This window comes from Hipposideros armiger, unplaced genomic scaffold, assembly GCF_001890085.2.
Source record: "Hipposideros armiger isolate ML-2016 unplaced genomic scaffold, ASM189008v1 scaffold_107, whole genome shotgun sequence".
Taxonomy (NCBI): domain Eukaryota; kingdom Metazoa; phylum Chordata; class Mammalia; order Chiroptera; family Hipposideridae; genus Hipposideros; species Hipposideros armiger.
In genome coordinates this window covers 4102303-4116852 of record NW_017731457.1, presented here as the reverse complement: position 1 = coordinate 4116852, position 14550 = coordinate 4102303, and the positions used below count along the sequence as shown (strand labels likewise).

The following is a 14550-nucleotide window of genomic DNA, read 5'->3' as shown; positions in this document are numbered from 1 at the left end:
GAAATATGGGAGAAAATAAAAGAAAGGGAGTTGGGACCAATTGCATATTTAATCAGAGAATGGATGGGCATGGTAGTATTCCAATTTAAATATGTCGTCTTTTCTAATCTGTGTTTTTGCCTGTTTCCAGGTGTCTGAGTTTTGATCCCTTCTGAGTGCCCATATACCTGTACAGTTAAAAGTCTGCGTGCATCCAGTGTGGGCATCTGAAAAGTGTGCCTGGCTTGGTGTGTCAATCATGTGTGTGTGTGTGTGTGTGTGTGTGTGTGTGTGTGTATACGTGTGTCTTAGAGGTTATGTGGACTTCTGTGTGCCTTTGGTCTTTCCTGTCCCCCACCCCCGACATTCACCTTTTTCTCTCGATTTCTATGCCATAGAGCCTCAGTATCCAAGCCACTCATCTGCAGCCCCCAAGTCCAGGTCCTTGCCCCTTGTTTTCAGTGTTCTCCCATTTCTCCATTTTCCTGAACTCACCATTCCTTCCTTTCTCCACTCTAGCCCAGAAGCCTAGGAGAGCATCTCAGAAATAGACATTTCAAGAGTCTCAGTCGTCATGGGGTGGGGGAGGGGAGCAACAATGTGGAAGCCCTGGGAGCCAACGGCAATAGGTTTGGTGATTCTGCAATCTGGATCTTGACCCACCCACCCTTGCCGGCATGGTCTCTGATCTCTGGGTCTGTTCTGCCTCTCTTCTTTCCAGTTCCCTACCTGGGTCAGTTTGTTCACACACACACTCTACCTCTTGGAGATGTACTGTGTCCTTCATACCCTGCTGCCTCTAGGGGCTTTTGAAAAAAAAAAAAAAAAGCTGGTCAGGGGTCAGGTTCCTGGGATCCGAGAGAGTGGGAGAGGGATGACAGGAAAGAAAGAGAAATGGAAAGACAGAGCTGGAAAAGGCAAAGCTGAGATGGGGACCTCAAGGGGATGCCTGATGTTTGCTCTGAGTTGTTTGTATAAATGCATCTCTCTTTGTCTTTGTTTGTGAATCTCCCATACTCTCCAGTAGGATTGGAGGAGAAGATGGGTCCAGCAGAGTAGGCATCCAAGCTGAAGATTTGGAAAACCAGGGGAGGGGGCAGAACATTGGGTCTTTTCCCTGAAAAAGTTTGAGAGTGAAAGAGAGAGCAGGGGTTTGGGGCCCACCCACAGCTCACCGTCTCCCCCACTTCCCTCCCTTCCCCCCAACTGGTGACTCACCTCTGCAGCCTTTCATTGCGTCAGCGTTGGGGGTGGGGGATAGGCAGGGAGGGGGCACTTTATGAGAGGGGCAGGGGTCTCCACTTTGAAGTGAAGGGTGCTGAGGGCCCCCCTGAAAACAACTCTATTAGAATCCATTATTACCCTATCCCCTGCCCACCCCAGTTCAGTAGGGTGGGGTGACCTGGGAAGGGGACTGGGAGAGGGCTGGGGGCCACTGTCATGTCTGAGGATTATAAGTTATTAGGAAGGAAGTGCTCACCCTGATTTTCAGTCCTGGGATCCCATTCCCTCTTAACCCTACCCACTCCTGAGTGGGGGAGGGGAGAGCCGGGGGAGGGCAAAGCTGCAGAGATGAGTCACCAAGAAAGGGAGAGGGAGACAGAGATGAGGAGAGACACAAAGAGACAGCTACTGGAGAGACCGAGAAAGGAAAACACACTCACCGTGAAGGTGGTATCCACAAACTAATAAGAGAAAGGAAATTGTTTACTTCCATAATCCTGAACCAGTCTCCTCCAACATGCACCTGTCACACACACACAGCACACTCCCAGTCAGAGTTACACTGATATTCTGAGACACACCCATTTTCACAAACACAATGTCACACCTAGCCTAGCAGGGTCACTCAGACCCATGCTGAAGATGTGGCCAGGGCAATGGAGATTCGCATGGAGAGCCCTCATTCCTTTTACACTGGATGAAGGAATGTGACTTCAAAAATTCAAGACGCAGATCAAGGACTCAGAGGCTACGCCTTCCACACGCGACGACACACACACACGGTCTCCTGCCTCCCCATCCACACGTACATAGCAACATATCAGCATCGTCCTCATCAAAAAGACAGTTGGAGTACCTGATTCTGTGGTACACCAGCCGTGTTATCCCGAACACATTGCACCCAGACACCCCCTGACTCGTACACACATGTACAGAAACGCAAACACACAAAGACGCCCATGGACACACTCACACGGACGGGAACCACCTTGCGCTGCCTCGCCGGCGTCCGCGCACGTCCTGGCGCCCCCGCGTGTTACTTTTCGGAATCGCAGTCTCCGCGGCTCCGGAGCTCGGCTCCCAGGGGGCGGCGCCCAGGATACCTCCACCTCCTCCCGGTTCTGCTCGGTGCCCACCGAGGAATGGGGAAAGCGAGAGCGCTGGCCACGAGAGTCGAGAGCTGAAAGTTAGACGTCTGGACCGCAGGGCTGAGGGAGGCTGGTCCTGGATGCCAAGGGGAACTTGGGGGAAGAGCCCTTAGAATTTGGACAGCAGCCCACTCCAGGAGAAAGCGAAGCTGGGGGGAGTCAGGGTTCCGCGCTGCTGCCCTCCTTGCTTCTGAGCAATCGCTGCTTTCTGCTGCTTGGCTGGGCTGGGGGTGGAGGCGGGCAAGGGCCAGCAGCCTTCCCCAGCTCCCCTCCAGGAAGTCATTAGCCCTATTGCCACAGGGCTTAGAGATCCTCTCTAATACAGGCTGCTGGGGAAGGGGGAGGATAATGCGTCTTATGCCTCCCCGCTGAGAAGAAGTGAAACAGACACAGAGGGTGGGCTAAGGGTACATTTTATTGCAACAAATCCAAAGGTTGAAGTGACAGGGAGCGTGGCAGCATGGCCAGGCACTTGAGGCAGGAGAAGCAGAGCAGCACAACAGGAAAGCTGGGGACACTGGTGAAGCAGCGGCGGTCTTCTTTGCCTACCTTCCACCTCCTGGCTCCCTCCTCTGCCCTTGTCTTGGATTCCATCCCCAGCGAACCCTGTGTTTGCTGTCAACAAATCCTTAGCAACTGTCCATTGTCCAACAAGATGTTCAAGTTACCACCGTCATGCAGAGTGAGTTTCTGAGGCAAGCCTTGGGCTTGGGACACCTGGGTTCTAGTTCCTGTGAGGTTCCCAGCTACTGCGAGTGATTGGGAAGTCACTTTGATTTTTCTGAGCCTCTGTCTGCTTCCTCTCTCTGTGGTAGAAGCGAGGATCCAGTGTAGGAGACAGCACTGTGCAAATGCAGCTGTTACTACTTGCATTTAAATAGAAGACTGTCAAAGTCCAAAAAGCATAAAGGAACCAGAGGAAGGGAGGAGTGTCCAGAAATATCTGGAGGTGGGGATTAGTTTCACTAGAAGGCAGCCTGGTTAGAATCAGGAGGCAGTCCCACACCAGCTGAGGGACCTGCCCTCCATTGCACCAAACTCTCCGAGCCAAACCCCCTGGTTCATGCCGCTGGCTGGGGGAATCGGGAGGGGACCTGCGAAGTAGCAACATCGTCCAAAGTTGGAGGAAACAGCAGTTAGAGAGGACAGGCTCAGACAGGTGCATCATCAGAGTGTAAACAGAGGGCCAAAGGGAGTGGCGTTATAAATCTACTTAATTTATAGGGGCTCTCTCCATACTGAACACTGGGCGGGTGATGAAGAGTTCATGAGGAAGGAGAATAAAGAGGCAGAAACACCGGCAATGAGTAGCTAAGTGTTGGGGAGGTCCAGGGAGGAAGAGGAGGAAGATGCGGGCACAGCAAAGAGTGAAAGGACACAGATCCAGAGGCACAGGAGACTGGGAGGGCATCCAGGAGGGGAGCACAGGGCAAGCTCTGAGGGCTTGAAAAAGAGCAGGAGGAAAAAATGTAATACATATTGGGCAGCTGTGCTCCTGACCAGGTGCTGGGCATTGCACACGTCTGCCGCTTCTACCCAGGAGGAGGCAGAAGGGAGAAGCCAGGAAGGGCAGAGTTCACTCTCAGGCTAAGGAGACAGATAGGGAAAGGCTCTGAAGCCTGTGAACGAACCGGTTCTTTGGTGGGGAAGGGGAAAGGACAGATAATAGCAGCGCAATGGGCTCCCCCAAACCTGGTGATTCAGATCAGGGCGTTTGGGGGCGTTAAGGGCAAGATGACAAAGAGAGGTAGGGGGAAAAGGAAGGGAGGGGTGGGCATCAGGTAAGGGTAGGCGGCAGGGCAAAGGGCAGGGGTAGGAGGTGGAGTTTGCAAATAGGGTGCGGGATCTGGGGATGGGGCCTATTCTAAAGTGCTCCTCTCTCCTCAGATAGTAGAGGCCTCAGATGTCAGCCTCTAGCAGGTACTGTTCAGTATAACCCTTGACCAGCTCGAGCCCCAAGCCGGCCTGGCAGAAATCGGCCAGTTGTGACCACAACTGGGGCGCCAGGAAGAGCTGGCACATGACGTTGAGGCCGGCGAGGCCCGGGGCCTGGCGCTGCAGGTGCCACAGGAACTGGCTCTGCACTTGCGCGCCGTCGCAGCCGAAGGCGTCAATGTTGAGGTAGCACCAAGTGCCATCTCCGCCATGCGGGATGGGGAAGGGGCGCGTGCACAGCGTGAGCACGCGCGGCCGCGCGCGGCTGTCCACGCGCCACTCCAGGCCCTTGGCCGCCAGCAGGCGCAGGTTGCTCTCGCTTGGCTGGTAGGGCTGCCAGTCCTGGATGATGGTCCCGCCAGGAAGCACGTCGCGCTGTACGGAGGGTGACAGCAGGAGGCGTGCTACGTCGCCGCCTGCCTCCGACAGGGTCTCGGTGGGCAGCTGTGAGAAGGTGCCAGCGGCCCGCAGTGCAGCCAGCCGCGCGCCCAGCCCCGCCAGCAGCGCCGACGCGTTGAATCGAACCAAAAGGATGCCCTGCGGGGGGCACGAGTGAGCGCAGGACAGGCGGTGGGAAGGCTGGCGAGCCCGCCGCCTCTCGGCATCTTCACTCCCACGGGTTTCCCCACTTGGGCCCCACAGATCGTGCGGGGCCGCATGGAATGGAGTATGTGAAAGCCTGGGTTCCCGAGGGTCGTCTGGAGGAACCAGGGCAACTCTTTTGAATAGGAGTTGGGGTCAGTGGGGAGTAGCAAGGAACTGGGGGTGTGGGCCCCTGGGTTTCGGAGAGAAGCAGATGAGTTGGTGGGATGGAGGAAGAAGGGGAAGGAAGAAGGCTCAGATTAAGATGTTTGGGTCCCTAAAGGGAGACAGGATCGATGTAGGGAGGCAGGGTCACGAAAGTCCGACTCCTGGCCTCTTCAGCCTCCCGGAGTAAAGACTGAGGGCTTGACCGCTGGGAGTCGGGAGCTGAGTGACTTCTCTTGGGCAAAAGGGCCTGGGTTAGGACAGGGAATCCCAGGGCAAGGCTCATGCGCGCCCGCACTCAGAGCCGTCAGAGAAAGAAAACCGATGACAGGCTGGGCATGGGGGAGGACGCCCAGATGCCCCAGGGGACAGGACCGGCCATCCAAGCACCCTTGTCCTTCTCACCTGCTTGGAGATTAGGCGGTATTTCTTCAGCTCCCGGGGGCCCAACTGGTCGTCCCGGGTGAGCCGTACTACCTTGACCCCCGGGTGCTTTTGCTTGACCAGCTGTGAGAGGAAGCGCTGCAGCAGCCCGGCCACACCCTTGCCACGCTCCCAAGGCGCCACGCGCAGCCCCTCCACCAGAGCGGTCTCCCCGGCGTCGATCACGTGCACCGACTCCAGCGCGATCTGCGGACCGAGGCGGTTAGGGGACCCCTTCCCCGCCTAGGTCCCTTTCTGCTCACAGGGTTTGCCTCTTCCCACACGCTGAGTGCTTCTTGGTCACCACCCTGAGAGCCAGGCTAGATCTGGGGCCTGCCCAGGGAGCTCTCCTCAGCACTTGGGTCTCGGATTCCAGAGCGGGTCCTTTGCCGGGGTTGCTTCCACCTCTTGAGTTGCTGCGGCTTCTGGAGCACAAGGTCCCTGACCGCTCGTCACGCCCCTTTTCCTTGGCTCCATCCCCTGGTACCTACCACGCCTCTTCCTCTTAGCTCCGCCCGAAGCTCTTCTCAGAGCTGGTGCTGCTCACCACCGCATCTCTGGGCAGGCCCTCTTAGTGCGAGAGTTCAGCTTACTAAGGGGTCCTGGCTCCGCTCTAACTGCACCCCCCTCCAGTCTATCCCACTTACCTGCTCCCCTCTTTTTGTGCTCCTGCCGTCTGAAACGCCTCAAACAAATCCTAAAATACTGAAGCTCTCACCAGTCCCTCCCGTCCCTCTGCTCTTCTGAGTTTTACACTTCTCCACCCTACCCTCACTGGCTGGGCCCCTAGATCCGCACGCCCCACTCTTTGGTTCCACCCTACTCTCTAGTTCCGAAGCCGACTCTGTATCCTCAGCAACCGGATGAGGGCTGGGGAAGAGGCTCGCTTTCTCTCCTTCCTAAGATCCAGGCACCCAAACGTGGCTTCACCCCTTTTCACTTGGGCCCCGCCCCCCGGTTCTCACCACTCTTCCGTTGCGCTTGGCCAGCACCACAGTGCGGTTGGGATCCCGGAGCCAGCTGTGGTAGCGGCTGGGAAGGTAGTCGAGGCCCCCGTAGATGCCCCCGGAGATGGCCAGCACCTCCTCAAACTCCTGTTCTGTGGCAAACACGAAATCCAACTGCTCGGCCTCAGGCCCGGATCCGGACCGGGATTTGGACCCCAAGGAGTTGGCCTTGGCCTCAGGCCCTGACTCAGCCCCCAGGAGCTTGTCTTCAGCCTCAAGTGCTGACTCAGACTTGGACTTGGTCCTGGCCTCCTGTGGACGGGTCTCTGAGAGTGGCTCCGCATCTGGCTCAGCCTCTTTTTCGGCCTTAGGGACCTCTGAGGTGCCTATGCCACAGCTAGCTTCCAGCTTCATTACCCTGCAGTAAGGAGAGAACCCAGCATCGGGGTCAGAGCCCACTGTTTCCACATCTGGCCCCCTACTCACAAACAGTCCCTACAACCCCTCCCTACACAAACACCTGCTCTCCACTCAGATCCTCGGACTAGAGGGCCTCTAGCTCCCCACCTCCCACAAGCTCCCAGAACTCCCAATCCTACTCTGCTCCACCCTACGGGGATGCTCCTCAACACTCACAAATTCAGGACCCTGTGAGCTCCCCCAGAGACTAGCCCTTGATCCCCTCCATTCCCAGTCAGCCCAAGGACTCAAAGGAAAGGTGTGGTGGGAGGTAAATAACGGAGGGACATTCCCTCAAGGGTCCCACCACCTCTCTACAAGAACATGAGAATGAAATTCTCATCAATCTCCCCTTTCCCTGCAGGAGGGTTTGGTTGGGGGAGGGGAGGGGTGGAGAACAGAGGGTTCAACTCCTCCCCTTTCCTGCCACTGTCGCTTATCATTCCAGGGCAAAGGGAGGGGGATGTAGATCCCAGATCGCCTTTATATTGCTGCCCCAGTGCCCTCCAACACACATATTCAAACATAAACCAAAGAGTGGGCAGACAGACAGCTCCATTAGAAAATTTCAAGCTGACCCTCCCAGGCTCATCAAAACCACCCGTTCCTTTCTCAAGTCTGTTCCCTTCTCCTTAGGAAGATTTGTCTCCACTCCCAGGTGAGATGATCATTTTGAAAAGGGTTCTGCTGGAACTCCAGCAAGCAAAATGTCCACCAAGATCACCCATGTCCCCTCCCCATTTTCCTCCCCTCCAAAGATGGAGTCCCTCCTCTTCCCCCTCTTCTCTCTACTTCTCCTCCTCCCCCTCTTAAAGTTTGTTCCTGTAATCCTTGCCCATCTCCCATACAGGACTTTCCCTGCCCTTCCCATTCCTCGAAGTCTCCTTTTGGGGTTAGTCCCCTATGGATCTGGCACCACTTTGGTCTCTGGCTTTTCTCTTTTCCCTGTCCAGAGACAGGGCCAAAGAGAAAGCCCCCTCCCCAAGTCCTAATAACTCCCTATTTCCAGACCTCACTCCTCCAGACCAACCAAATCAACCAATCAAATAACTCCTCATCTCTCTTTCAGTCAGTTATAATTCTCCCTTCACATAACCTACATTAAACATCATTAACCAATATCCCAGGGGACATACACACCAGCTACTCTGTGGAGGGTGATATTGGCTTAGTTGGATTTCTTTTTTAAACAAGAACATGAGCTAGGCTTGGGAGGGGCAGCAAGGGGTGGTTTAGGGATGATTTCAGCTTCCATACCATAAATGTGGTTTACATAAACACAGAGTGCTTGCTGTACAAACAAGCTTCCAAACATGAACACCATCTTCCTCATTCTTTTCAATCTGATACCAATGCCTAAGTCTCTCCCAGATAAGCCAGGTGGGGTAGGGCAACTCATACCAGTATTATCAGAGGCACAGGCTCAGAGGATCTTAGAGCCCCTGCTAGGGTCATTAGAGACCACCAAGTTCAATCCATCCCTTTCACAGCAAGCAAATCAAGGCCCAAGATGGTTAAGATCTTACCTAAGGTAACTCAGCTTGGGCAGAGCCAGGCTACAAGTTAAGTTTTCCTGGCTCCTAGGCCAGTGGGAGAGACCTCTTTGTGGATGGATCTCCAAACCCAGCCTGAAGAGCAAGGATAGGAATTACTGGGTCCTTGGCAGGAATCAGAGGTCTCAAGAGCTAAGGGCTAAGCTGACTCAGAACCAGAGATGGAATTTTGGGAGGAATCCCCACCGCCTTCCCCTCACTGTCAGCAATTTCTAGGCCAACAAACAAGCTCAAGCATCAGACTCCTTGCACCAGTCTCTGGGAATGATTAGTCCTAGAGACAAGCAGGTTAACTTGTGGCTCCCATCTTCATCTCTAGGCAACCTCACAAGCTGTTCACGGGTCCCTGGAAAAATACAAGCTGGTAGTTCCGTGGTAACTCCAGCAATTCCCCACCGCCTCCAAAGGGGGCAGAATGTGAGCAACTTGTAAACTGGAACACATCCAACAAATCTAAGACATGAGGCTCTTGTTCCCCTCCCTTGCTTTCAAGATGGGGAGACTATTTTCAGCGGTGTCTCTGTACCATCTCAGATACCATTGTTTGTTAGGGGAGGCAGGGAGTTTCCAGGGTCAAAGGGAAGAAGGAAAAACTTGCCAATTATTCCCCCAGCTTTTCTTCCCAGGCACTCCTCTACTCGTATTCTTTTTGGGGGGGACACAAAGGTTCCAAGGTCCTTAAACCCTGGGGGAGGTGGGTGCTGGGAACAAAATAGGTCAGGGGTTCTGGGCCAAGCCAAAGCTACTGGCCAGCCCCCCAACCCTTGCTGCACACCCTGATCACTTCCAACCGGACACCCTCCAACCTGGCTCCTTGAACTATAACTCCCTTAAAGTGTCTAAGCAGAGGCAACCTGTGCCTCCGGGGCACTGTGGGGAACGTAGTTTAGATGTCTGGACCAAGCTCTAGGAAGAGGGGCAGCATTTCCCTTGCCATCCATAGCCCCGCATCCTTGTATCCGTTCTTTCAATCTCATAAATATGAATGATCACTCTAGGGAGACCGGGATGATTGGAGTCATCGCTGAGCATTCTGGGAGCCCCCTACCCCCCACCCCACTTCCACCGCACCCCACACACCTGAAATACCGATGCCCTGAGGTCGCAGCGTTTCGGAGCTGGAAGAGGGAGGAGAGGGGGCAGAGAGGCGGAGACAAAGAGAGGGCAGCTACACAAAGCGCCCAAAGAAGAGAGCCAAAAGGACGAGACGGGAAGCAGAAAGGAGACAAAGGCGGACACGGAGATTCCGGACGGGAGAGGGTGGGAGAGGGGAGCGCCAGGAGTCACGGATACGGAATCACAGACATGATACCTCGTGACCGAGGGCTCAGCGGATGCCAAAAAAAGTCCTAACACTGCACCCCCGCCCCAGGGAGACCATAAATAGAAAGCAGCGCGACACACCCCCCTTCTCCCTGGTGTGTGGTGGGGGAAGGGGTCAAGGCAACAAGAAAGCCAAACAGGCTGGAAGAGAATAGAGACCTCGAGAAGAGGGGAAGGGGAGCCAAGACGAAGTGGGGCAGAGGCAAGGGATGGGGAAGACGGACTAACGAGTCGGGGAGAGGGGGTACCCTAGAGGGCCACAGACACAGAGGATGGAAACTGTACTGGAGGGTCTTCCCCGGTCTTCCTTCAGCCCCCTTCCTGGAATGGGATTGGGGGAAGCAGGAGGGAGGGAGATTCCAAAGGAAGCTGTCTAACTTCGCAGGGGTCCCCTTAGGCTCCAAATCCTGGGGACAAATGGGAGCAAAAGGGCAACGGGGTGGGGGAGGGATGATAGGAGCGCGCATCTAAACACCTGAAGCAAAGTCACGGTCTCAGTTATCTAGGTCACGGGACTGGGAGGGGTTGGGCCTCGGGGGGCGCAGCGGCGTTCTTCCCCCGGGGTACGATGGCCTCCGCCGTCCCCATTCTGTGGCGGAGGAGCACGCCAGCCCCTAGCCCCCAGTCCTCGCAGTTCCCCTACCTTGCCGAAGTCGGAGCCAGGGCCGGGATGCTGAGAAGTGGAGCCGGGCAGCCACGGAGACAGAGAACTGTGCCGAGAAGGGGGTCACTTCGGAGCCCCGAGGGTCAAATTCAGGTGACGCGCGGGTACTGCACCGGTCCAGGCTCAGAGTTTGAATGAGAAGGTGGGGTCTGCGCGGCAGCTCCGTGAGGCCGGCTGGCTCCCGCGCCCAGCGGTACTTGGTTCGGGCAGTGAGTGGCTCCTGAGGCGACGCGCGGCTGGGCCCTGGCGTGCGACTCCGAGGGGCGGAGACCCCAGCGACGCCGAGGAAACACGGCATGGATCTGGAGCGGACTCAGGTCCGGCCGGGGGCTGGCGGGGGCGGGGGGAGGGTTGCAAAGCAGAGCAGTGGTCGCCGGCGGTGCGGTCCCCGCCGCGGGCGCAGCTGTATGGCCGAGTTATGCCGGCGAGACTCCGCCCCTTGTCCCCCTCAGTGCCGCGGGGGAGCGGCACTGAGGGTGGGGAAGTGTCTTGGGTTTTGGTGGAGTGGGTGATTGCTGGCTTAGTTATCGCCCCATGTCCCTAGTACCGTGGTCTCCAGGGCCACCCCCTGAACGTAATCCTCCTCCCACTCCCACCCCACCCCCAACCTCAGGCCGACCAGCTAAGAGGGACTGGAAACCGACGCGGAGTCGACGGCCCTGGGAACCCGGTCGGAGAAACTGATAGAGGAAATTGGAAACCGGTGAAGATCGGAAGCGAAGACAAGATACCAAAAGACAGAAGCAGAGAGGCTAAAAGGAGCGATGAGAGGCTGAAACGGGTCAGACAGGCAACCATTTTCCGGGGTCGCAGAGCAGCAGCCTTGTTACCCGGGTGCACAGGCCGGTTCAGCTTCTACTCAGCCGCTCGTTTCTCATAGGCCGCGAGGCACCAAGCCCTCCGCGTGGCAGCACTCAGAAAGAAAGACTTCCAGGTACACCCGTGTACACCAAGCACATGCACACAGACTTCTGTGCACACGCACGTGCTGGGGATCTGTTCACACAGGGATCCGCACCCCGTCCCAATCCAAACGGGTGGAGGAAGGGTGGGAGCAAAAGCAAAGTGTGGACCTGGAACCCGAGAGGGTAAAGCACTGCCCCTGACTCTAATAAGCTTGTGGCCAGGCCTCTTAACTCTTTAGGGCTCCTCCACCCTGGTAAAGTGAGATAAATACTCCTGTAAAGAGCCAGGAAAATGATGGATGTGAAAGGCCTTTAGTAACTTAAAGTACTGCCGGGAATATTAAGGTCTACTGAGGATGGGACCCCCTCCCTGTCCTCCTTCCAGGGCCTGCCCAGCTCCCATGCTCCCCACTTCCCACAAAAGTTGACCCCTCACCTATCTCATTCCATTTTTTTTTTTTTAAAGATTTTTATTGGGGATTTTGGGGGATGGGAACAGCGCTGGGGAATTGGGGGAAGGGGAACAGACAAGTTGCTGTTGTTTTGTTTTTTTTTGTTCTTCAGTCTAGTTGTGGAGGAGGTTGCTTCACTGGCCCAAGTTGGCACCATCATTGCGCTCTTCCTGGGTGAGGCACATCAGTCGCCGGCTTCTGGACGGCCGCTCACTGCGGCTGCTGGCCGCTCACGCTGGCTGCTGGCCGCTCACGCTGGCTGCTGGCCACACACGGTAGCCCATGGCAACCCACTGCCACAGGGGCTGCAGCCTACGCCGTCGCCGGCGACTCACGGCAGCCCAGCTCCAGGTTGAGCTGTTGTTCAGCATCTTAGCTGTGGAGGGCAGTGTCACTGGCCCTCATATGTGGGATCCGAACCGGGGCCTCTGGCGTCCCAAGCCAGCTCTTAACCATCGCGCCACTCGGCCGGCCCTCATTCCATTTTTTATACTGTCCAAGGCGATAACTCCATAAGCTGGTAAACTGATCCCATTGGCTGTGCTAATGTGATAAGATAGAGGATCGTGTTTCTGGACTCCGACCCAAGTGAGTTAAAGGGATGAGAGTCATCTCTTGAATTTAGACCCACTAAGCCAATAAGTAACTGAGAAGTCACTCGACTTGTTTATTATAGGACTTCTCCCTCATTTCTGATTTTTGAAACTGCTAACAGTGCACATCTCACAAAGCTGCAGTTAAGGTGGAATATGCTCAATTGTGGGAAAGCACCTCAAAAAGGTAAAGGAGTTGGAGGAAAAAGTCATTAATGGCAGAAAAGAGATGCAATCACATTCTAATCCCTCCCCTTTCACCAGATGCTTTACTTTTTTTCATCAGAAACTCTTGGATTGGTTCAACAATTCATCAACTTCCAATTCTTTCAATCAGACTTAAGTTTCCCCAAAGTTTCAATCTCCTCATGTCCAAGTCACTCAGAGTAAGATGTCACTGCTCATTGAGCCTGTCAAAAGCCATCTTTTTCTAAAATCACCATGCTCAGACTTCTCCATCCTGACTCCCGTAGAGGATAGGGGCAGTGGTAGTAAGAAATTGAAAGATAACTCTCCCAGCAAGAGGCATTTGGCATCCTTAAGTGAATCCTTAGATTGAAGGATTCAGGGAGGTAGGCCATCACTCTATGCTTCATGCTTTGAAATGGACCAAGGTCAAGGCCAGTTGGGGATGGGAGAGTGATCTGCTAGTTGAAAGGTGAGAGCCTTGGCTTCTTAGACCTGTGTACCAGAGCCACTGTGTGCCCTCTACTGGTGGTGATATATGTGTAAGCCACAGTACCACCTAGAACGTTGATAAAGCACTGTGGTTTAATCCTTCGCAACACTGTAGGATGAATGGAATTGTTCAGTCACTTTATAAATAAAGAAAGTGGGTCCTGGGCTGGTCAAGTGGCGCATTGATTAAGAGTTGGCTTAGGACGCCAGCTCTGGGTGGCAGGGCCCCAGTTCGGATCCTACATGAGGGCCAGTGATGCTGCACTCTCTACAGCTAAGATGGTGAACAACAGCTCAACTTGGAGCTGGGCTGTGGTGAGTCAATGGCCACAGTGTAGGCTGCAGTGGAGCTGGTCAGCAGCCAGCGTGAGCTGCCGTAAGCTGCGGTGAGCGGCCATCCAATGGCCGGTGAGTGACTGCCTCACCCGGGAAGAGCACAATGATAATACTAACATGGGCCAGGGAAGCGACGTCCTCCACAACTAGGCTGAAGAAAAAAGGACAGCAACTTGTCTGTTCCCCTTCCCGATTCCCCAACACTTGTTCCCCTCCCCAATTCCCCAATAAAATCTTTTTTAAAAAAAGAAAGAAAGTGGGTCCTGAAAGGTTCCATGACTTGGTCTAGGTCCCATAGCTGGCAAGGGACACTATCAAGTATTCTGACTATGATCTCAGACTCCTCAGAGGCCAAATGTACCTTGTGAAAGCACTTTACAAAGTATTGTACAAAGCATGAAGCAGATGTTAGTACTATTAATGCTGGAGATTTCCATTAGTCATTCTGAATTTTGTAAACACTGTCTTGTACCTTTGGGGGTTCTGAGTATTTGCTTTGACCCTCACGCTGGGCTTGTTTATTTGGGCCTTTTATTTGGGCAAGCTTATTTTTTGTCTCCCCACTGAGCGAAGTATGCCTTACTGTTAGCAGAGTGGTACCTTTGATCCCTGTCATTTCAGTTGGGCCCACCCTTTACTTCAGGGCCCCCACATCCCCCTATTTTTCCCCCATCCTTCCCCCACAACAGACCACCTTGGGTCTTTCCCCCCAGGCCTTCTAAACACCTCTGTATCTGGGATTCTGGTGACTAGGACTTCCTCCTCCAGATTTGTGAGTTTCGAGTGTTTTCCTCTCTGACCCCTCTCTTCCCAAGACTCAGTCCCCTGACTTCCCCCATACAGCGACCCCTCCTTTATCTGGGCAATTCCTCAATCTATGAGTCAGGTATTGACTTTCCAGGATGTCTCTAGCTATCTATGGAACATCTGCACTTGGATGAGAGCAGGAAAAACACAAAAGTGCTTTACAGGAACTGAGCTGGATACCTCACATGCTTTGTCATGCAACCTTCATGTCAAGCTCATTTTGCAGATAGGAAGGAGACCAAAGATCCAAGGGTTGAGTAATTGTCCCAAAGTCACAGAACCAGTGAACCCCTAAAAGCCTTACTCAGAATTATAGCACTAAAAAGAATCAGATCACCCCAGAAGGCAAGGTGTCAGATGCCACACACTCACTGATG

At 54.5% G+C, this 14550-nt stretch overlaps 1 protein-coding gene across 2 annotated transcripts; it reads right to left on the bottom strand.

Moving 5' to 3' along the window:
* Positions 1–2748: 2748 nt before the first annotated feature.
* Positions 2749–10741, bottom strand: NAT16 (N-acetyltransferase 16 (putative)). Of its 2 annotated transcripts, none has more exons than XM_019646821.1 (4): positions 10382–10741; positions 6422–6821; positions 5439–5663; positions 2749–4823 (listed from the first exon to the last, which is right to left on the bottom strand). In XM_019646821.1, exons 2-4 carry the CDS (start codon positions 6815–6817, stop codon positions 4251–4253), a joined length of 1194 nt encoding a protein of 397 aa, XP_019502366.1. In that variant the 5' UTR covers positions 6818–6821; positions 10382–10741; the 3' UTR covers positions 2749–4250. The 2 variants fall into 2 exon arrangements, with proteins under 2 accessions (XP_019502366.1, XP_019502367.1); XM_019646822.1 differs by lacking the exon at positions 10382–10741 and adding an exon at positions 9496–9661.
* Positions 10742–14550: the final 3809 nt, after the last annotated feature.